General features: G+C 48.8%; 2 protein-coding genes across 3 annotated transcripts in view; both read left to right on the plus strand.

The window, feature by feature from the left end:
- Window positions 1-599: 599 nt before the first annotated feature.
- The window catches only part of LOC138730872 (mucin-17-like), a 96,216-nt gene continuing 73,749 nt past the window's right edge, over window positions 600-23,066 (plus strand). Inside the window, exons 1-6 of one of the 2 annotated variants that reach the window (XM_069876427.1) lie at window positions 602-1,516; window positions 2,944-7,378; window positions 7,833-8,072; window positions 8,838-8,994; window positions 9,369-9,498; window positions 10,522-11,450. In XM_069876427.1, the coding sequence (XP_069732528.1) occupies window positions 1,399-1,516; window positions 2,944-7,378; window positions 7,833-8,072; window positions 8,838-8,994; window positions 9,369-9,498; window positions 10,522-10,673 (5,232 nt within the window). In that variant the 5' untranslated portion in view covers window positions 602-1,398 and the 3' untranslated portion in view covers window positions 10,674-11,450. Of the gene's footprint in view, window positions 1,517-2,943; window positions 7,379-7,832; window positions 8,073-8,837; window positions 9,137-9,368; window positions 9,499-10,521; window positions 11,451-23,066 lie in introns of those variants that run through there. The other variant, XR_011339104.1, reaches the window with a different exon arrangement.
- Window positions 13,887-22,286, plus strand: ANKK1 (ankyrin repeat and kinase domain containing 1). Its single transcript, XM_069876323.1, has 8 exons — window positions 13,887-14,334; window positions 16,553-16,847; window positions 17,260-17,411; window positions 18,300-18,349; window positions 18,447-18,602; window positions 18,821-18,939; window positions 19,720-19,765; window positions 20,385-22,286. Exons 1-8 carry the CDS (start codon window positions 14,147-14,149, stop codon window positions 21,731-21,733), a joined length of 2,355 nt encoding a protein of 784 aa, XP_069732424.1. The 5' UTR covers window positions 13,887-14,146; the 3' UTR covers window positions 21,734-22,286.

A 23,066-nucleotide genomic window follows, 5' to 3' on the forward strand; every position in this document is an offset into this window, starting at 1 on the left:
ACAACTTAGAGTGGGGAAAAAGATGAAGTGACCTGACCTTGGTTACCCCATTCAGGTGAGTGACGTGCTTGGCACTGGAAATGATATCTGTCAGCATCTCATCTCTTGTGTTATCTGCTAGACTACACTCTATCAGTTTGCTGAAGGATGGATAATGGTTTATTGTTATTTCCCTCAAAGCAATCACCTCGTCCTCGGTGTCTTTTGCAGCGTTGTTCTGAGCTGTCATTATGCTGCTTATCTGACTTGCTCTTTTTTTTTTTACACAGCATTTCCAGGGCACTCACAACAGTCGTGGCTGTGTGGTAATGTTCTCTTAACCTGTGTTGCTGTAAATTTCTTGTCTCCAAGAGTTTCTCCCCCTGTTTGTGTGTGTGTGTGGGTGCCCGCCACTAAGGAGGTGCCCAGCGTGTGCTACTTATCCTCTTCAGGTCAATATTTGTCAGGACACGAGGGTGTTGCAGTCATAGGTAAAAGAGGTTTAAATGTGACTTTACCCAAGAAATCTCTGGTCTCTTTTTTGGTTATTACAAATGTTTAAATTATGTGTTTGTTTAGTGTTTGTCATGCTTGTTCTCACGCTATGGTTTTCATTAGAACTATAAAATTACAAAACAGTACAGCAGGAAGGGACCCTCAGTGATCATCCGGTCCAACCCCCTGACCTCTTCAGGGCTGGGCAGCAGTTAAAGCAGGTTATTGTTATCAAGGGCATTGTCCAAATGCCTCTTCAACATTGACAGGCTTGGGGCATCAACCACCTCTCTAGGCAAGACTCTTCTATGGTTTGACCACTCTTTTAGTAACGCAATGCTTCTGATGTCCAGTCTGAACCTCCCTGACCCAGCTTTGAGCCATTCCCATGTGTCTGATCACTGGGTACCGGGGAGAAGAGCTGGGCACCTCCTTCTCCACATCCCCTCCTCAGGAAGCTGCAGAGAGCAATGAGGTCATCCCTCAGCCTCCTTTTCTCCAAACCAGACAATCCTGAAGCCCTCAGCTTCTCTGCACAGGTCATGCCTTCCGACCCTGTCACCAGCTTTGTTGCCTCCTCTGGATGCATCCAAGGCCCTTTCCATCCTCCTGGAACGGTGGGGCCCAGCACTGCACACAGCACTCGAGGTAGCATTTTAACTCTCTCTTTAGAGGTTAAGAGCTGCCTTGCATAGGTAGCCTCTCGTGTTTACAATAATGTTTTCTACCTTTGTCAGACAGGTGAACTCACTCTCCTCTTCCTTTAAAAATCAATTGATTTCTATTGGTGCAGGCTTTTTTTTTCTTTTTGGAACAGATTATTGGTTGCTGTCTGGCCTAAGCTCTTATAAAGTAACCCAATACCCTGCTCTTCCAGGACGAACACAGCAAATGCCCGTTGCGAAGGAGCAGCAGTGACTCCTCATGAGTGGATTCCTCTCTGAATCTGTTGTTGTTGGAGTGACTCAGGAGCTGCTTCACAAGATGCAGGAGAAATTCCCCATCTTTATGCTGATGGCAGCTGGACTGTTGGATTTATCTGGTGAGTGATGCGTTTTGTTCTAATCTTAGTTTCTGTCTTTGTACCTTCTTTTCCTCTATTATTAGTGAGCAGAAAAACCAATGCTAAATATTGTGCCATCAGTCTCAGGTGTGTGACAACAATAAGCTGAAGGAGCCACTTCTCTCATTGTGTGGCTGCACTGTGAGGCCCGAGGTTTGGATTGAATGTTTTCTGTTACGGGAATCTGAGTGGCCCCAAACCAGGACACAGCTGAGCTGAGAGGCAATCCATTCCCAAAGGATATCTTGTCTCCTTGAAGCAGGGGAAAGAAAAGGAAATTATAGGATCATAGAATGTCCTGAGTTGGAAGGGACCCACAGGGATCAAGTCCAACTCCTGTCCCTGCACAGGACAACCCCAACATTCACACCATGTCACTCAGGGCATTGGCCAAATGTTTTTGGAATATTGTCAGGCTTGGAGCCATGACTGCTTCCCTGGGGAGCTGTTCCAGTGCTCCACTGCTCTCTAGGGGAAGAACCTTTTCCCTAATGTGCAACCTCAGTCTTTTCTCCAGGCTGAACAGACCAAGTGACTTTAGGTCCTCAGCAGAACTGAGGATCAAGCTGTGTCTGCAGAAGCCTTCCTCAGAATACGCTTCCTCGGGCATCACTGTTATCACGCTGAGCATGGGCTCCCCCTTCACCACGCAGTAACACGTTGTTCTGCATTCTCTTTGGGAACAGCTGTCCTGCCACATAGTTCTGACAGCAGGAAATCAGTGATGAGTTCGTGATGCTGTCATGCCTCAAACGAGTTCCTGGGGCTGCTGTCACTCACTGTAGGGAGCCAGGCAGTCTTTGCTTTCTGCCTCTTATTCTGTGCCCGTCAGCCTGCCCTGCAAGTGGACTTAAAATTAACTTGGCTGATGAAATCGGGCTTGTGTCGTCATGCAAGCTGTTCTCTCCAGTAAAGATGAACCTTGGGGGGTGGCGTCAGGAAACTCCTCACAGGACTGGGATATCAGGTGAGGAGGGATGGTTAGGGAGGGCCAGGTGAGAGAGCTCATTCATGTAAAACTTAATATTGCTTTGCTATTTAAGAGCTACCAGCCTGTTCTTGGGCAGCCCAAGGGTTTCATTCTCCCTGCACCTTCAGCTGCATGTATAGCCTTGTACAATTAAGATTAAGGGTTCCTCTCTGGCTGGTGAATGCTTTGCTATCAGTGTGGCAGGAGCATGAAGTGTCATCCTCCATATGACATGGAATAGAAACAGCAGCAGATCAGATTTGTAGGAGCTGGCTCTGAGGCAGAGCTGCCCATGCTCCCTCCTCATTGGTTCTAAATGGAGCCAGTGGCCATTGGAACTTTTTGCTTCCCCCTCAGCCTCTTGCAAAGTGCTGCTGCAGGCTGTTAAAAGTTCGTGTACAACTGAATAGGTCAAGGTTTGTTTTTTGTTTGTTAGGTGCCTCTGGGAGTGAACATCGTGTCAGTGAAATATTAAGCCTGAGCATTCCTGAAGAAGTCCAGCCAAGACCTGCAAGCAGCCCAGTGCCCAGTGAAGTGTTCTCTGTTACAGAAGATAACTCGGATGAGGTGACCTTTCATTTCCATAGTCCAGCAGTTGATCCTGGCCATGAAATGACAGCCGTCTTCATCCCCGTCCATGCAGAGACGGCTGCAAAAAGCGCAGCCGTGCTGCCTGCGGAGTTGGTTAGAAACCTGGAGGTGCCTGAGCAATCACACACAGAAGCGGCAGCTTTAAAACTCCAGGGTGGACACACATTACCTACCAAGCTCTTGAGTAGCATAAGCATCCCTGTCTCCACACAAGGATCACAGGCTGCTGCACATCCAGAACAGCAAAATAACTCTCTGCAAGGAAGAGTGGAGAATATTTCTGAAGCTGGTTTCAGTCCTACTAGCTCTAGCACTGGGCTACCTCAGCCTGCTCTCAGTGGAGGGACCCAGCAAGACTCTTCTGTTTTTTCTAGTCCTGTTATCGAGCAGATGGAGATGCCAAGTCCTAAAATGTCTCTTCTGACTTCAATGTTAAGTTTTCATCCTCCAAGTAAAGAAGTAGCAGCATCTCCATTTCCCACCGGAGTTAAGATTGCTCTTGAAGGTGCAAGGGTTGGTTGGTTACCAACAGGAACGCCTCCTACAAGCAAAAGGCCAAAAGACACAAACCTACAAGTCCAGCCTGACAGCAAAGCTGCTGTGACACCTGTGTACTCAAAGAAGACACAGAGTATGGATGCTAAAGCTACAACACCTGCATTCCTACAAAAGCCATCTTCAGGGGACGTTGGTGCAGTCTATTCTACAACGAGCCAGACAACTGCTATTCCATCTTCCTCTAATTTATCAGTGAAGCAGGAAACAACAGCCAGAAACTCAACAATTGTAATAAATGGTTCTGGACACCCAACACAGTTGCTGGCTCTTCAGACACACCCACAAGGCGCTGTACATTCTTCTTTGTTAGAGATGCACCTGGAAGCTCCAGTTCATGATGACTTGCTTCCATCTCCCTTTCAGTGGCCTATCAGCACAACTGACAGACAACAGCCCCTCTCTTTGTCCCAGCCTCTCAACTGTACTAAACATGTTTCCCAAGAAACCAGCAGGAGGTCTCAAGAAATCCCAATTCTAGTTTTGCAAGGACATATGGATCATCAGGCCACAACAAGCAAACCTGGAACCAAATTCCCTGAGAGGCTGCAGGCTTCTGCTAATTCATCCTCATTAAGCCCGTCACGGATTTCCACATTAAAACATTCCCAAACTACTAAAGACCTAAAAGGAGGAACACCTACACTCTTTCCAGGTCTGTCCGCCTTTCAGAAAGTAGCCCTTCAACCTGTAAGCACTTTGGATTCTGTTCATGCAGGGCTTCAGCCACCAGGTGCATCTTTTCCCACTTATGTTGGATTGCAGCTAAAGGGCAGCCCCACCTCTGCTGAGAAAGGACTTCCCGTACCAACTTCCCCCACATCTACTGCTTCTGGGTCTCAGGTTCAAGGCATTTCTGCCCATCCTGCATCTCGGGAAGCTTTCCCTATGATGCTGCAGATGAGCACAGTGGAAGAAGACTCCAAGAGAAAGAAAAGTCTCCCGCAACAGAGGGATAAAACTGATTCTCCCTCACTGACTCCACCAGCCAGCCCAGTCCCCCGTCCCTCTGAACTGCATGACAACAGAAACCAGAAATTTCCTCTTCACAGCTTTGCTCCTTCAGCCTCCCAGATCCAGCAAACTGGCAGCCTGGCAGCTTTTCCTTCCAAACAGCCCACACTCCACGCACAGGGAAGCCAGCCCAGCTCAACAACAGCACAACCTGCACCAGTGGTGCCTCGTGGCTCTGGTGAGATCCCAGCCTACCTGGCACAAGCGCTAGGGCAGCGGTTCAGCGTGTCACATGAGGTAGCTACCCAGAACCTCAGTGCTTTCAGAGCTGATCAACTCACAATGCTGCCATCAGCCCCATACTTGTCCTTTCTGCTTAAAATTACTAATGGCACGGTGTGCCTGCAGCCCATGCAAGATTCCCCTCTACCTGTAAAATTCCCAAATGCCAGTGTTGGACGTCTGGTTTCTATTCAGCAAATCCTGGCGGCATCAAATTCTTCAGTGCTGGACCTTGCAAACTTACAAAATCTGAATATTTCTAGCGTAATCCTGGTTAAGCCTGTATTTATCCTCTTGCCCACTGACAGACCAGATTTACAGGTAGTGCCCTCTCCAGAGGGTGAGGGTGATCATAAAGCTGCTCTCTTGTTCTCAAACAAGCAAGATCTGACTTTGGGCACCCCTGATATCCCAGTGAAAGCTAGTTCTTATCCCACTAGCAAGGCTTCGACACCTGAACCTCATCTCTCCACTACATCTAACCAACAAGCAGAGAAACCACCCTTGACCTCTCAGCCAGTGCCAACTGATCCTAATTATACAGCCACTGCTCATTCATCTCAAGCTTTTACCTCAGCCTTGAAGCACTTGCTGGATCCACAGATGAGAATCAGCCCTACAGCGCGGGCCGTGCATCCGCACAGGTTGCCTGTAGAGATGCAAGTACCTGCTCCCAGCTCCCAGGAGACCAGGGAGTCCGATTTGCTTTTACTTAATGGTACGCTCATGCAGCCTGTCCCCTCCACTGTGCCACCGCTAGTGGTGTCTGCACAGCCCAGGCCCTGTACCTCCCCCAAAGCATTCATCACTGCTGAAAAGCCACGTTCTTCTGTAATTCCTTTACCGTCAGCAAAGGGACTCCCTGATTTTGAAAGGCCTTCCTACTCTTCATTTACCATCACAGGGGCTGCAGAGCAGGTTCAGTACGACAAGCAACTAATGCTGCCAACTGCTGGAAGCCACCAAGGCTCAGTGACGGTGCCTTCCTCTGCTCATGCACGATGCACAGAGTGCTCGACCCTGCGCCCCGCTAGAACCATAAAATACCCACCTGAGATGCTTGCAGGTATCCTGCCTTTGCAGTCCACATCGCAAAGCCTCCTGAGTACTGATCCTCTTCAAAGGCTGCCCTCACGAGTTCGGTTTGTATCCAGCACATCAACAGCTTCCTCAGTGCTTCGAGCTGGAAATGATCACGAAGATTCAGTGGTGGGCAGCACTGTGCCTGCTAAAACAGGACAAACCTACATCGCTTCTATAAAACCTGATCCTACTAAACATTTGGAATTTACTCCCTTTGTAATGGCAGGAAGACTAACAGCAGCACCAGCGCATGCTCTATATTCAACCAAAGTGCAAGTGAAATCAGCAAGTTTTGGGAGACTCCTGTCTGCACCTACACACCCAAGGGTGTACACGGACTCTCCTGCAAGCCCAGCTTCACTCCTTTCTACACATATTCCCCTCCCATCAGCCATGAAACTTGACCAAGTCCATCAAGCCTCTACTAAATTGTCCTCACAGGCAGACACAGGAGCAAGTACAAAGCCAACTGAAATCAGCACAAGTGTAACGAAACAAGGAGCTGATAAATTCTTAGGAACAAGTGCGTCTCCGTCACCTGTGTTTGACACAAGGACACAGCAACCTCCCACAGCAGTTCTTGGGAGTCAGGTTGTTTTAACTCCGATGCAACCGTTTGTGTCTGCAGGATCTGTTATTGCTCTGGAGAGGCAGCCTAGATTGACACAGACCACACCACAGACTCCATCAGCAACGACTTCTTTCTCTGCAGCTAAGAATGATTATATCACCACTTCACCTAAAAACAAAACAGTGGTTGTCCTGCCAACACCAACCATCCGATCTGATCCAAACATCGTGCTGCCTGCAACTGCCAGAGTGAACAAATCTGCTGTGGCTTCTACATCAAAGGTGAAGGTTGAGGACACGATAGTGATGGGAGATGCAGCCACCACTAGCCAGCTGCCCACCCAGGCACCCAGGTCTTCACCACACCAGAAGGTGTCACTGCAAGATGACATTGAACATGAGACTGGTCATTCCAGCCCTGATGCTGGGCCTTCTACAACAAAAGTGTTTCCAGTCTCTGCCAATGGGCTTGTAAATAAGGTCACTAATCAGTCAGCTCTCTTCAGTAAAGCAGCTGTTGATGATGCTGAGATGCTTCAAGCTGGAGATCTAATCCAGTTCCTGCCATCCCCAGAGGGCCCCTCATATTCTTCTCGGAGTCTGGTAGCGCTCACACCCCAGGGGGATTCCTTGCTGGGTGTTGCGAACACTGGACAATCTGAGAGGCCATTCTTGAACACGGAGGCAGAGGAAATGCTTGGAACAAATGAGGTAACAGAAGAAGCAGCTGAAGGCTTAGTAACTGTTTTAACACTGCTGGATTCGGAGCCTAGTGCGCTGCTGAGTGAATCGCATCAGAGGAGGCTTTCACAACCCGATGCTACTGTTCTGAATGGGTAATTATCTCAGTGTAGTAGCTGTTGTGTATTTATGCTGTGTGATTTAAGGGAGGAGGAATTAATATCCAGATTGCTCCATGGGCTCTGTAATGTGAGTATGTGGTGCTGTGATTTTATTTAAAAACACTTAGTTTGTTCAGCAATGACATCACATTGAGAAAAAAAAAGAGAGTCTTCAAATTTTGGATATTAATACTATGCTTCAGACCTGGTTTTCTTTTTGATAATAGCCTTCAGCTCTCTGCCTCTTCTTCCAAAAATAATTTATGCACAGTTTTGCAAGTGGAAACATTTGATATTGCTCAGGTGATCAAATTAAACTGATAAGAACAGTTCATTCATTTAATCAGACTGTTTGGTGTCATGAGGAAAATCATCCTAATGCTCTTTTATTCCTGACAGGCTGTGGAGCCTAGCTGGGCCTCAGCTTTTTTTCCTTGTTTCCCTAAAGCCTTGCAGTTGTGAGTGATGATGCCTGCCTCTCCGGTAACTACACGGTGCGGATGAGCCTGCGCCCTGCTGCAGAAGCAGAGCTGGAGTTCCAAGGATCAACACCTTCCCAGGAGACTTTCCTGGCTTTCCTTGCCGTGCAGACTAACAGCAGCCAGCCTGTGCTCCAGATCCACTCGTGCTGTGTGACGCCTTCCGCCAACCCAGAGGGACCAGGCGCGACGTGCTGCCTGTTCCGCAGGTCAGACATGGAGCTGCAGGGACGGGAATAGCTCCACAGCTCTCCTGGGGCTGGGAATGGGCTGATCCTTTGAGGACCCCCTCTCCTATCCTGTGGCTGCAGCTGGATCTCTTTGGAGTTCAGAGTAAGCTTAAAGCAGTGAGAGTGAGTCTGGTCCCTGGTCTTGCGATTAGTACTAAGGACTTGATAAGACAAAGAACCCTCAAGGAAAAAAAATCTCCCTCCACCCTTTGATTTATGTAAATCATCAGTCCTGCTTCTTCATACTGTGCTGTCTCAGATGTCAGGTTTAGAGCATCCTCCTGCCAGGGGACGGCACAGCCTGAGAGCAGAGCAGCCCAGGGATGGGAGCCGGATTTCTCCACAAGCCTCCGTGTCCCTGTCAGCATTTCACAGCTGGTCCTGCCTAACCTGCGTGGGTTAAGCACTGGAAACTGGAGGATTCATTAGCTGGTGTTTGTAAAACCACTGGGGCATGAAATGTGCACTAGAAGCGCTACACGTTATTGCGATCATAAAGGAGCTTTCAGATTTGCCTGTCTTGGCTATAGTGGGCGATCACCTCTGCAGTGCTTCTGATTTTCTCTAGGTCAGGGAATAATTATCGCGCTCCAGCAGCCGTTTTAATGGTTGCAGCAAAATCAACCTCCAAAAACCAGTTCTGGGGCTCTAGGACTGTGGCATCCAAAGCAGCGACAGGGACCAGAGGTGCTGACAGTCAGGGAGAACTGGAGTTTGAAACTGTTTGCCATTTCTTCTTGTCAGGTTGCCATTTGAATGCAGACACATCCAGTTACTGCAGAGCAGTAAGCCCAGAGCTGTGAGCTTCACCATCCAGCTGTTCCAGATGCTGAATCATACTGTGGCCTATTTGCACTGTGAACTTAACATCTGTCTGCGTGGCCCAACAGGCTGTGGGCAGGTATGTGGGATGGCTCTGCTCTCGCTGGGCTGAGGAACTTTGGGAAGGGTTTGGTGCTTCCAGCAAGTACAGCCCATTCAGTGAAGAATCTTGATGGCAGATTGTAGAGCTCCACCTTCTTCCAGCTCATAGCAGCCTTCCAGTACTGGAAGGGGCTACAGGAAAGCTGGGGAGGGGCCCTTGATCAGGGAACGCAGGGATATGAGGGGGAACAGTTTTCAGCTGAAAGTGGGGAGATTGAGATGAGATCTTAGAAAATCAGGGCAAAATCAGAAGAGATGTGCTCTGGTCTGTGGTTGCTGTGGACTGCAGTGCAGGAGATTCTGTTCAGGTGCCACTTGTACGTTTCCAAATATTTTTCATGTCTTTCCCAGGACTGCTTTGAAAGCGTGGAGCCTCTCTCCCAGCCAAGTGACAGGAACAGCTATGGAAACCCGCACAACCTGATCTCATTTGGTCCAGTTTGGAGAACGAAGAATGAGTTTCGTTACAAACCTGTGGAAGGTGGGTCTCATTTTTCCTTCCCTCTCTCTGCTCCTCCCTTGCAGAAGTTTCTGTTCAACTTACCCTGCTGTAAGAAAACCAATATGCTTAACTTTATGGTGTGACTAGATTATATCCCAACAACTCCTCACCTTTTGGCCTTCCTGTATCCCAGACATGGTGGTTAATCAGTATCAGATCCAACAGACTTTCAGACAGGAGACGCAGCCAGATGTATCCTCTGCAAGAACCGAAGCTTTAGAAGGAGAGGGGAGGAAAATTGGGCAGAATGTCCTCTAGCTGAAAAGAATTTTCCTGAATATTGCAGTATTTTGTAAAATACTATTTATTGACAAAGGATGAAGAATAACATTAAAAGAGTTGAGAGGGATATCCACTAACTCTTTCCTTCTGGTGCCTGGGTTGTAGGTGAGATGAGATGGGAGGAATTGGGGCATAGGGGGCCTCCTTTGAAATATTTTTTTCCTGTTAGCTTTGTGGCTTTTAGAATTGAAGAGCAATGCTGTTATTCTTTTATACTGAGCTTCGGGAAGACCAGTTAGATGTAGTTATCAGCTACAGCAAGGAAACACCATCCACAGGTAAATGGACGAAAACCTAACTGAGAAATGTAAGGTGCAGGATGGGGCTGGCCATGAGTCAGGAGCGTTTTCTTTTTTCCTCTCTGTTCATAGGTGAAGCACAGCAGCTGGTTAATGTTAATTAGATGTTGTCCAGCTGCTAGTAAGCAGTGATGCTGAATGTGGCACATGATGAGCATTAGAGACTTCCTAAATCCACTGGCACCATCCTGGAGTCACCTTGCTTGTGCCTTCACTTGTTCATGCAAAGAACGTTTTCTGCTGGGATCTTATGGCAAAGAAAGCAATGGGTTAGAAAAGGAGCTACCCATACAGGCCGCTCTCTGGAAGAAAACTTAGGTACACCTGCTTGACATGCTGTAAAGATGAATGGGAATTTAACCTTTTCTTTCTTCTCCCTCATGCTCTTGATGCTTTTCACTGCTTGGTTCTTTATTTCCAGGTCCCGATTCTGCCATGCTGGTACCCATCCTGCTGGGATCCCTGACCGGCTTTGTTGTCTTGGGTGGTATTTTCATAAGCCTTTGGCTGCATCACAGACAGAAAACCAAAAGCATAAGCTATCCAAGACTTGGAGAAATCCGTGGCCTGTGAACTACGAGCAGCTGGCAGGTTCTGCAGGTCCCATGCTGCTCCTAACAATGATCAGAAAAGCAATTGAGTTGGCTTTGCACACTGTATCGCTTTCATAGAGCTTCTGCTGACCCAGGGAGCCAGATATCCAATCTCTGCTTTAAGCACGGCTCCCCTTCCTTTCTTTCCTCCTGCATGAGCAAGTCCACAAACTGCAGAGTAGAGAAAGAATTGTTGTAGCGGTCCAGCCGTAAGTGAGAGCAGAGCTGAAAACACAGTGAGTGCAAGTGCCAGCACAGGGTCTGTTCACAGAAATGGGAAAGTAGGCAGGAACTCTGGGTGCAGGAGAGCAACGTGAAGTAAAGCTCTGTAGAGTAGAGCCATCCTGTCAAGAAGAATGGATTGTTAGGAAAAATGATGGAACTCAAGTTTGTTGATTGGAAGTGTGGACAGGGCCTAAACAGCTCCAGACATCCAGCTGCTCAGCTTTAAAGCCTTTCTCACATCTAAGGAGCCGAGTCCCTTTATGCTTTTGCTTTACACCTGTTACTGTTCTCTCTCTCTCAGTGGAAGCAGGTTTGCACAAACTGCCTGTCGGTAAAATACACATAGTGGGAGGAAGTTAAGAATGCAAAAGCTTTGTCTGTAAGGCTGAGTTTGAGAGCACATAAAAAGAACTCACCATGCTCAACTTCTAGGTCCGCTGTCTTTACCGTGGTAGCTTGTGGTGAGGTGTCAGAATCACCTTGGCAGTGGGAGTTGGCAGCTCTCTGGGGGCAGGTTGGGAACTGTCTTCAAGGGAATCAGCCACAGTCTTTTGGGGGACAGTAATCAAGCATCTTGGGGAAGGGGTGTTCAGAATTCACCTTGGGGGTGGGATGGGGCACAAGCATCTCAGGGTGAGGGGGTTCAGAGACATTGGGAGGGGGTTGCCAGCAGCTTTCCCAGAGGCTGGGAAGCAGCAGCAGTGTTTTGCCCTTTTTGTTTTGGTGAATAACAAGTAACCAGAAGTGTCAATGCTCGGCCCCTGGGTCACTGCCACGTGGCTTCTCAAGTGTTTTCTCTTTGTCCACCTTCAAACACGCACTGTGTCAGCTTTTGGGGAACAATTTGATGAAGTTCCTTGTCCCACCTGCCGCCACCTAGGTGGGTGTCAAGTGAAATGGTCACATCCGTCCAGTTCATCAACAGTTTCCAGCACCCAGAGATGGGACGGAAGAGCCTCTGCTACAGGCTGACCTTCCAGTCCTGGGAGAAGGTGCTGAGCCGTCAGAAGGTGGCAGAGATGCAGCTGCTCTTTCGGAAGGAAATAAACCAACGCTGGAGTGTGACTCTTGGGTAGAGCTTTTTATGGTGTGTTTGGGTGCTCGAGCAGTGTCCGTGCTGGTTGCTGATCTGGAGAACGTGGCAGAGGGGACACACACAGCCCTGCTTCGGGGTCCATCCCAACAGCCTCACAGCCTGGGGCTCCGACTTGCACCTGAGTTAGGGCTGCCTGCTGCACAGAGCCCTTCTGCCCCTCCTGGGGCAGCTAAGCAGCAGTGGTTTAACAGGGGCCTGAAGAACAAGCTCATTCACTCACTGCCACCAACGAAGACAAGAACAGGGATGCACAGAGAGAACTTCCCAGAAGGTAGAGTGAGCTTTGTGCAGACAATGCCTGCGAGCCATCCCTGCCTCTGAGCAGGAAAAGGGAGCCTCAGACCAGCCCCTCGGGATGCACGGAAGCCAGGGGGACCTTGATGTACAACGTACCGAGGGACATCACGGGTGGCCAAGGGGCGAACACTGGTACTTTGTGTACCTTGCTTTTGCTGCACCAGCTGTGGGGAGCGGGAAGGCTCTGCAGGCACCCCGAGCATCCCTTGAGGATGTGTGCATGCCAGGGAACGAGTACTGGAGAGTGAGGATTTTGAGGTGATTTCTCCTGTTCTGAATGCTTCTCGGCACCTGCATGGGGACCTCAGCCTCTGAGGGAGCACATTCCTCTTCTCTGTCCTGAAACTGCTTCTGTCTCCCCCTGTTCCCAGTTGTTTAGTGCTGGGGATACCCTATAAAATGCCTCCCCTAGCTGTGTGCAGTTGCCAACTCACTTCTAATCCTTTTCTTTTGATGCTATTGAAGCTGAGCCAGCCCCTGGATTGCGCGAGAGCTAATTGCCAAGAGATGCAGCTCACCTGTAAGCTCTGCAGCTGCCACTCTGCAGCCGTGGAGTGTTTGTTTCCCCTCTCTCACCTTCTCCTGAGCTTTCTTTAATAAAACTCAAGCGTTTCAGTAAGGATTTGTCCTGCCTGTGTCTGAACATGAGGGAATGGAGCCTCATGCTTGTCCTCGGCTCTGAAGGTGTGTTGGCAGGTGAGTGTCAGCAAGGGGGAATGGAGGTGGCTGGGGATGCTTGGTGGGGAGTGCTTAGGGAGTGGTAGGGAATCAGCAACAGTCACACCTCAGACTGTGATGCTTTCCTCCCACTTAAAGGCTGCAGAGCCTGGCTGGCTTTCTTCCTTTTCCTTCTTTCCCTAAAGCCTTGCGGTTGTGAGTAAGGACCCGCTGCCAGAGCACCACCTATCAAACTTAAAAGAGAAGTAGCTTGCATTTCCACCTGTATCAGTCTTCCCCTCAAGAATTTCTTCAGATCTGATCTGCAGCTAAAAGTTCCAGGTCAAGACTCGATGATAATTACCCTTCAGAAATATGATTTATTGCTCATATTGCAATAGCGCTGAGGAACCAGCCCCGCGGTGTGTTTGACGCTGACTTACACAGACAGACCCTGTGCTGAGCTGGTAAAGGCGTAGACGCGCGAGACCCAGACAAGTGTCATTAAAGCCTTTTTACAGCTGGGGAGTCAAGGCATAAAGTGACTAGAAGCACACGTGCTGTTACCAGCTCTCATGTGGTGATGGTTAAACAGCTCAGACCAGCTCTTCCATCTTCTCTTGTTTCTCCCGGTGCCCCTTGCAGGCATTCACCAGCATAATTGACCCCTGAGGTAACCGCTCTGGCTCCCTGGGTTTGCTGTATTTCTGTTGACATATTTTCTCAGGTTCACACGCTCGTGTTTGCCACAGGCCAGTTCTGGGATCTTCTCTGTTCTCTGCCTTCACCTGGAAGGTTTTCTACTTCTCTTCTTCATCCAGCTCTCCCACGCGATGCTGCACGGGAGCTTTGCGCATTTCTCCATCGTTTTACCTCTCTTACCCTTCCAGCATTTGCCCACCCAGTGCTCGATAGGAGAGAGGAGGGCGGCTGTAGGGAAATGCAGACACATACCCAGCCTGGCCAAGCTCATTCCGATTCTCTGGAATTAATTAGCGCAGCTAACTCTGCATACCAAATGAGAGTGACTCTTAGGATCCACCTCTTGGCAGTAGGTAACATGGCTCATCTCAGGTAACTCCCTACTTCCCTGGGCAAGTCAGAGGTAGGAAGAGCTCCTCAATTCCTCTCTGACGCTGCCCGAGCAGGAGGCAGAGAGCCAGGCTGCCCCTCCTGCCATGGCCTCGGAACGGGACCGCCAACTGCGCAGCTTAACTGTCTTTAACAAGGAGGATTTTGAAGACGACTGGATTAAAGTGGCCAGCGGAGGCTTTGGGCACGTGTACCAAGTCAAGCACAAGAAGTGGAGGACAGTGTACGCAGTGAAGTGCTCTCCGTACCTGCTGCAGGACTCCAGCGCCGAGAGGTAACCGCGTGGTCTTTAGTCGCTCAGCTGTTCAAATGGTCACTTGGAGCCATTTACGGGGATTTGGTGTGAAAACTCTGAAGGGGATGTTCACATGGGTTCTTCTCCCCAGGAAGCCAAGGTTTTGGCACCCAGAGGGAGTGGAAAAAACCCTCGTGAGCTGGAAATCTGCCTCTTTTTCTTTGTGTGTGTGTGCGGGTGGGAAAGGAACACAAATAGGGAACAATTAGCACTGAAATCTGGAGGGTGAAGCAGGCATCTTTAAACAGGGGTATGAAGGTAAAACCAGGCTGACTGTTTATTTACAGCTTTCACTGGACATCGGGTCTGATGGATATCGATGAAATTAAACCAGTAATTAAAACCACCAGGTTTAAAGCTGCAGGACCTAGAGTTTTCAGCTGTTTGGTGGCTCATAAAGCTCCCACACTCACCTCCCCCTGCAGAAAGGCTCCTTTCTCCTTGGCGCATCTGCACCTCCAGTCTCCCTTTGGCTTCACTCTCGGCTGCCGAGGCTCTTCCGTTGGGCTTGGAGACGGCGCAAAGCCATGAACCAGAACCTCTGCTGAGGCACAGACAATGCAGGCAGTCCCAGGGAAAAAACATCAGAGGCAGTGAAGGTATTTAGTCTAAAATTTCATTCCATTCAAGGATCCTGCCTGGTTAAAAATCAATGACATGATAACTTCTGTTGTCGTGTTACTGACAGTGACCGACCTGGTTCCCTTGGAGCAGTGAGTCTCCTAGTTTGTGCTGCTTACACTCTTCAGATGTTTTGTTTGCATTCCATTCTCTTTTTTGGGAAAAAAAAAATGAGTCGAGTTATTCAGTTTTACCTCTGTGTGTATCAGTTGCAGCAAATTTAATCTTATGGCTCTCCTGGATCATCTCAGCTCGCAGCACACGCTCCAGGAATGTGATTGAATGAACAGAAATTTACATTGACTTTTCCTTTTAAAAAACTATTTCTGCGATCAGTAAGATTTGGAAAACTAAATCTGAATATCTGAGCGTGGGAAGAATATCTCGCAGTAGATGGTACCTTTAGTAACGCCTCTTGCTTTCCTCCCTTACAAGCCTCATTTCTTGAGGGTCACCCTGCTTGTCCACACCCACCTTCTTCAGGAAAGGAATCAGAAATCACAGAAATCGCTTCTTTCTCCATGCCCATCATTTTCCTGGGAGGGGGAGGGATCAATCTACATCCACCTATGCTGCAGGTTGCAACTGTCTTCCTCTATTAAGCCTTTTTTTCTGTGGTGGGAGAGACGATACCCGAGATTCCTCAGTGCAGAGGTTGGCTTTACCGTGGGGAGCCTGCTAGAGGAAGCCTGGCAGTGGGATTTGCTTAGCTGAACTTCGTTTACAGCTATTAATGGCCTGGAATAATGTTGTTGCAAGCTCAGATTCGTTCCTGGGGTGTGCATTTAAAAGGAGGTTTTGGCACTTTGCTGCTTGGCTGCTCTTGGCGCGCTCCGGGCTCTCCAACTCGTTCAGCAGGTTGGGAAATGTAAAGGTTTAGAGAAACAGGTCTGCTGGAAGCAGCAGTGATGGCTGGACGTGTCTAGACTCCTTTGGGAGCGGATTCCCCGTGCTCACGGACAGAAAGCAGCGGGCAGAGGCACAGGTAGAGGCACGGCCAAGCCGTGCCCTCTGGCCAAAAAGCCTCCGTGAGCTCAGGCTCAGCAGGTTCCTGCATCATTTTGCTGGGGCTGCCCTGCGGACACGCCGTGTGAGAAGAAGGCTTGATTCACCCCCCTGTGCCTGCTCCCAACACCATCCTTCCAGGGAAGCATCACTTGAGAGTCTCACCTTGGTGCGAGAACAAGCGGATGGACGAGGCATTTTGTCACAACTGAATCACAGAATCACGAGGTTGGAAAAGACTCACTGGATCATCGAGTCAAGGTCTTGTAAGAGCTGGACTGAGATGGGTGTTCTGATCTCTTTCTTTAGGAGCCTCCTGGCTGAATTTGCCCAAGCAATCTTCAGCTCCTTTTGAAAAGCCATAGCACCTTGTATGTTAGATTTTAGTCTGCAGAAGTACATTATAGGATTGTATTATCAGCAATTTAAGGGGCAAATCGGAATGAATCTCTTTGGGGTAGGCAGGGCTGCTTGGAAAAGCTGAATATCTCCAAGCTGCTATTCAGTAATTCAGCCTGTGAATCAACTGATACCATTTCTTCATTCCACCTTTTCTTCTTTATTTTTCCAGGACCAGTATGAACTGTCTGATGGAAGAGGCGACCAAGATGGAGAAAATCAAATTCCAGCACATTGTCACCATCTATGGGGTCTGCAACAGCCCCTTGGGGATAGTGATGGAGTACATGGTGAGAGGCTCCTTGGAGAAAATCCTTCCCACTCATAAAATGTCCTGGCAGCTCAAATTCCGGGTCATCCATGAGATGGGCTTGGCTATGAACTTCCTGCACAGCATGACGCCGCCTCTGCTGCACCTGGATCTAAAACCAGGGAACATTCTCCTGGATGGGAACATGCACGTCAAGGTACGACCTGAACGCTGTGTCTGTAGCGACAGGTGCCTTCCCAAATAAGTAAAAGTTCTTCTGCCAAATGAGTCCAAAATCCCAATAAGTTAGAGTTTTCAGGAATACTCAATGAAAGATTGACTAGCTGGGCTTGTAAGAAGCAGCTGGGAAACAAGTTTTAGGGTAATTTCAAGATCATACAGACAATCTGTGCATGAGCTTCAGCCTTAAGGCTCCAGTGTAGGAGGAAATGCTGCTCTTCTGGGCTCAAGAAAAAACACTGACTACGTTTTTACCAGGGTTTTATCTGGTGCTGGGCACCTCCTCGTGTCCCTGAAGATGAGGGATGGGGGTATCTCTGGGATAATACAAGGCAGGAGGAGATCATGAGCATTACCTGGGGAGGGGATCTCATTTTTTCTGCTTGCAGATCTCAGACTTTGGGCTATCAAAGTGGATGGAGCAGTCCAGCCGCATGCAATACATCGAAAGCTCTGCTTTGAGAGGCACTTTGAGCTACATCCCTCCTGAAATGTTCCTCCAGAACAGCAAACCCCCAGGAATCAAATACGATGTGTACAGGTACAGCTGAACTTTGTGTCCCGAGGGCACGTGGGGCTCCTGCACAGAGCAGAGGGGCTGGCGCGCTGCTTCCCATCATTTAGATGCAGGATTTCTGTGTTGAATAACGTCCTTGGTGGGGAACACGCGGCATTGCAGCCTCAGAGAGCAGAGTGAGGGGAGAGGGATTGTCCGTGGCTAGTGATGTCTCCTACCAGAGGCACCTCTGAGCAGCCACAGGAGTGCAGACGGCATCGCCCCGGGGTCCATCGCTCCTCTTGGGTGGCTGGAAGTTATTGTAGAAACAGAGTAAGATCAGAGCCCAGCACAGGCAGTGTCTGCTTTGCCACAGCACTCACTGCTTAGATTTATTTTTCTTTTAAAACAATGTAATACTGCTTAATACTGCTTGTCTGCCTGAGTGTTCGGCTTTGTTTTGGGCAGTAAAGAAAAGATTTCAATGTGGCTTTTCTCCTTCTGGCCAAAGTGCCTTGTTGGCGCTTACACACGCTGCATGTCATGAATATACATCCCCATCACGTGAGATGAATCTAGAATTCATCATCTCCTTGGCCACTGCACCACATGGTAACCCAAGACAAGAAGTGGAGGAGGATTTGCATGGCCACATGAACCTGGAGTAGTCAAGGGCTCTGAAACCCGACGTGAAAGCAGAAAGAAAGGCGTCGAGAGCCCGACTTTCATAGGAAATACTTTAAGTCTCTCCTTCAGAGATATGAGGCATCAGAGATAGATGTGGTGATTCATAAGGTCTTGTCCTTCTGGTGTGGGGGATGAAATCCTTCCATCCCAAGGAACTTCTTTCTTAATTTTCCAATTTCTCAAGAAGATGAAAGCTATAAGTGAATTTTGTGTTCGTGATTGCTCACCATGTCTCATTGCCTGCAGCTTTGCAATTGTCATTTGGGAGGTGCTTATGCAGAAGAAACCTTATGCAGGTAAATACGAACACTTCTTACGTGCTCTGCACTAATTAAATGTTCATTGCAGCCGTCTTCCCAGAGAAAAAGCCCTGTGCACACTGCTCTTTTCCAGGAGCCAACATGATGGCCATTATAGTCAAGGTTGCTGCGGGAAAGAGACCCTGCCTAGAACCCATCAGCGAAGACTGGCCAGGGGAATGCCAGCAGATGGTTGACTTGATGAAGAGGTGTTGGGACCAAGACCCTAAGCAAAGACCGAGCTTTACAGGTGTGGTAGCTGATTGTCACGTGGATTAGCCGCGTGGATTGACCGCTGGGAGATAAGATTACATATAACTATTTGCCAGTTAAATTGGCGTCAACACACCCTCTTTCTCGCTCTTTCCTTCCTCCCCATGTGGAGGAGATGGGGAAGAACCCCACAGCCTTGGGTACTGACTGGGTTCTGGATGGGCTGCAGAGCTAGCAAGTCTTTTTTCTCTGCAGATATCCCTGTAGAAACAGACATGCTGCTCTCGCTGATCCAAAGCCTTGTGGTGGATCCAGAGAACGAGCGCCTGGCTAGGAAGATGTCCCACAAACCTGCCATCTCTGGGAACAAGCAGGTGAGGAAGGAAATTCCACTGAGTCCTTCCCCTGTTCTTGCTGGTTCTGCAGAATTTTTCCTCCCATCGCTGTTTATCATCTAACAGCAACCTAAACAGCGTGTTTGCATAGGCTGAACATCTGTAAATCACCCGTGGGGGTAGGAAACGAGTAAATAGTTTTAGCAAGTTGGCCAGTGTGCTCAATTCTAGACAGTCTGAGAGGAAGAGCCTTTTCCTGCCTGCTCAGATGAAGCTTTGCAGGTTTGCCCAGGGAAGAGGTGGAGTTCCCATCCCTGGAGGGATTTAAAAGAGGTGGGGATGTGCTACTTAGGGACGTGGTTTAGTGGTGAACTTGGCAGTGTTGGGTTTATGGTTGACTTCATGATCTTAAAGGTCTTTTCCAACCTGAACTACCCTGTGATTATATGAAACCGTTTATCGTGTAGGGTCATTAAAAGAAGCTCAAGCAGACATAGAATCCCAGCAGTTCTGCTCATGACACTAGCACATGCACTCAGATGTCCATTTTCCAGCTCCATGGAACTGAGGACATTCCAGTTTAAACAGCTCCTGTAAAAGAAAAAAAAAACCAAACTTAAATCCCTGTGTTTCTCTAAGACAATAATCGGTTTTCAGGGCAGTCACATTCCTTAGCAATAACAGGTTTGGGTAAAGCCCACCCGAATGGCAATACAAAATTCTAGAGTGGCAGCAAGGAAGAAATCTGTGCAAACACTATGGAATGCAAACAAGCAACTTTGTCTTACTCCTTTTTCTTTTCCCCTTCCTGAAAACGAGAGTGACAAAGAAGAGTTCACCTTCCCCCGAGACTCCAGGAGTGGTGGTAAGTGGGGGGTTTATATTATACTGCAAAAATAAAGGAGAAACCTACACAAACCAGCCTGTTTATGGCTTTGCAGAGACAAGAATGTGGCTTGAGAAAGTTTTCTGTGTGGATGAATTTTTTTTAAAGTTAAGGAAATTATAAGCTGGGAGGGACAGGGTGAGGGGGATGGTTTTGAGCTGAAAGAGGGGAGATTGAGGTGAGATCTTGGGGAGAAATGTTTTGCTGTGAGGGTGGGGAGGCCCTGGCCCAGGTTGCCCAGAGCAGGGGTGGCTGCCCCATCCCTGGAGGGGTTCAAGGCCAGGTTGGACCCCACTGATCCAGTGGGAGGTGTCCCTGCCCATGGCAGGGGTGGGACCGGATGGGCTTTGAGATCCCTTCCAACCCAAACCATTCCATGATTCGTTCTATAATTCTAAAATGAACTGTACAGGAACTAGCAGATATGGTTTCCATGAGGGAGAAGCCAAAGGTCCCACTGGCTTTCTAAGAGGCTGCATATAGTTGTCTTGTCTCATTCTCTATGAAGGTTCACTTGCTCTCCCTCCCATCTTATGCACACCAAGCTATTTCACTTGGTCTTACTCTCTTTTTCCTATTTTGTTTCCCCTGCCTTTAGAAACTGATGATCAGGAGGTTCGTATCCCCCCATCTTACAGTGAAGCCGAAAGCCCAGAAGACATCCTGGCTGAAGAAATCAGTAGAGTCCACGAAAACGGCCTCACATTGCTTCACCTCATGGTGATGCAGGGCAACGTGGAAAAGGTGAAGTTCTTCTTGAGCTGCAAAGCCAACGTGAACAGCCAGGCAGTCTGTGGCTACACCCCACTCATTATGGCTGTTCAGAAGAGGTCACCAGAGATCTGCTCCGTTCTGATAGAGCACGACGCTAACGTCAATATGCCTGACGATGATGGCTGGACACCTCTTCACTTTGCTGCTCAGAATGGGGACGACAGAATCGTCCGCCTCTTGCTGGACCACCAGGCACAGGTAAATGCTCAGGAGCATGATGGGTGGACCCCTCTGCACTTGGCATCGCAGAACAACTTTGAGAACGTGGCCCGAGTGCTGCTGTCTCGCCAGGCTGACTCCAACACCCAGGAGGTTGATGGGAAAACCGCCCTCCACGTGGCAGCTTGCTTTGGCCACGTCAGCTTGGTGAAGCTGCTCGCCAGTCAAGGAGCAGACCTGGAGAAAAAGCAGAAGAACCACAGAACCCCACTTCACGTCGCCGTGGAGAGGGGCAAGTTCAGGGTGGTCCATTATTTGCTGAAGAACGGGACGTCCGTCAACAGCCTCGATCAAAACCATTACAGTGCCCTGCACCTGGCGGTGGTGAGAGGGAAGTATCTCATCTGTGAGAAGCTCATCAAATACGGAGCCAACGTGGAGCTGAGGACAGACAAAGGTTGGACTCCCCTGCACCTGGCGTCTTTCAAAGGGCACATTGAAATTATCCACCTGCTCAAGGACAGCCGCGCCAAACTGAACGCCAAAGGAAGCATGGACTGGACGCCCCTTCACTTGGCGACTCGCTACAGCGATGAGCCGGTGGTCTCTGAGCTGTTGAGATGCGGGGCAGATCCCAACAGCGTGGAGAAGTCAGAGTGGACCCCCCTCCACTTCGCAGTGCAGCGAGGCTCCTTTTTGACTGTCATCAATCTCCTGGAGTGCAAGGCAGACGTCAACGCTAAGAACAAAATGGGTTGGACGCCCCTGCACCTTGCTGTCCTCAAGGGCAATATGGCCATCGTAAAGACCTTGATTAAGGCTGGTGCCCTGCTCGATGTGGAAGATCTCACGGGCTGTACAGCCCTTCAGCTGGCAATCAGACATCAGAGAGAAAACATCATTACGCTGCTTCAAGGCAAGGACCCGGTGGGGAATAAGTCAGGGAATAGGACTCTGGTGAATGATGTTAAGGTTCCAAGAGCTCGGTTTGTCTCAGGAAGGACAGATTTGTAGACTCATCAAGCCTGGCATTGAGGACTTGAGTTTTCCAATACCAGGTGCAATGACTTAAACCACCAGTGGAAGGTGTCCCTGCCTCTACCCCAGATATCCTGTCACCTGGTGATTACAGGAAAACAGTGTGGGTTTTTTTTTAAATGAAAGTTTCTAAAAGACTCAAAGAAAATGGAGCTGCAGAAGGAAGCTGACAAGTTATTTTCCAGAATGTGATCAAGCTTGTAGAACATTTTGTCTTGGTGACGCTGGCTTTAGGCAATGCTTTCCTGTTTTAACACTGTGCAGGGATGGAAATGGGTATCTGTACTCCCTTTTCATGTGGGTCACGCTGAAACTGTGCACAACCACTCGCATATACACATCTTCCCCAGGTTTTATTGCTTTTATCCCATGTTTTCCTACAGAGCAGCTTGGTGTAAAATGGCCTTGGCTCAGGTGGGAACTGAATCATGAGATTCTCACCTGCTGCTGGAAATAGGCACCAAGCATATGGTGCAGCAATGTGTCAGCTTTACTGGCATCTCATTGCTGTAACGAGAATAAAATAAAACAAGGAAGGAAGAGAAATTACTAGTTTGAAGTATTTAAATGCAACAGAGATAAAAGGAATCTGCCCCTTCAGGAGGGAAAAAAGAGCCAAGAGCTTTTTTCCTAAGCATTCAAAGGACTCCTTGATGCTCCAAGAGTTAGACCAGAAGCAGGTGCAGCTCCAAATCCTGTTCCTTGATGTGAGGGCTGCCAACAAACTCCAGTCTTAGCAATGAAACCCTGCTGTGGGAGTTCCACAGACTGGTTGGAAGAGCTCCTGCTTAGAAAAGCAGAATCTATATGGTGTTTACCCCAAATCCCTGTTGCTGTCCTTATGCCTTTAAGAGCACTGAGCAGCTGGGATAATTAGCAGGTGATTGGAGGAGAAATGGGCAGCTGGGGCTAATAAAGGCGAGCTGCAGGAGTTAGCCTGGAGAGTGGTGTCTCCAAGAGCCTTCTTGTAGTCTCTGAGGAGATGGAATCTTCTGGAAAGCGGCGCTTAAGCTACTGAAATGATTTTTTCTTTTCCTGAGAATGTGTGGGTGAGTAGAACAGGCTTTCTGACACTGTTTCTATGTCTGGCCCTATCTCTTGGGGTCATTTTTGGAGGTGAAGAGTCAGGGAAGTTGCTCAGCAGTAGCTGGGTAGCACTGCAGGTTGCTCAGTTGCTGCCTGGGGAACAGAGGAGGCATTTGAACCCTGGAGAAGTTGTGACTGAGCAGTTGATGTACAAGAGAACCGGCTGTTTTCAAGGCAAGGTTTACATCTTGTCTGTTGTCTTCATCAGGAAGATGTTCTAGAG

The sequence above is a fragment of the Phaenicophaeus curvirostris genome, chromosome 25, assembly GCF_032191515.1.
Source record: "Phaenicophaeus curvirostris isolate KB17595 chromosome 25, BPBGC_Pcur_1.0, whole genome shotgun sequence".
In the NCBI taxonomy this organism is placed as follows: domain Eukaryota; kingdom Metazoa; phylum Chordata; class Aves; order Cuculiformes; family Cuculidae; genus Phaenicophaeus; species Phaenicophaeus curvirostris.

What these genes read in the sequence shown, in the direction of transcription:
- ANKK1 (XM_069876323.1), top strand. Translation starts at nt 14,147, where the DNA reads ATGGCCTCGGAACGGGACCGCCAACTGCGCAGCTTAACTGTCTTTAAC. An exon ending in CAGGACTCCAGCGCCGAGAG is followed by an intron (nt 14,335 to 16,552) that starts GTAACCGCGTGG and finishes TTATTTTTCCAG; the next exon opens with GACCAGTATGAACTGTCTGA. An exon ending in CCATCTCTGGGAACAAGCAG is followed by an intron (nt 18,940 to 19,719) that starts GTGAGGAAGGAA and finishes CCTGAAAACGAG; the next exon opens with AGTGACAAAGAAGAGTTCAC.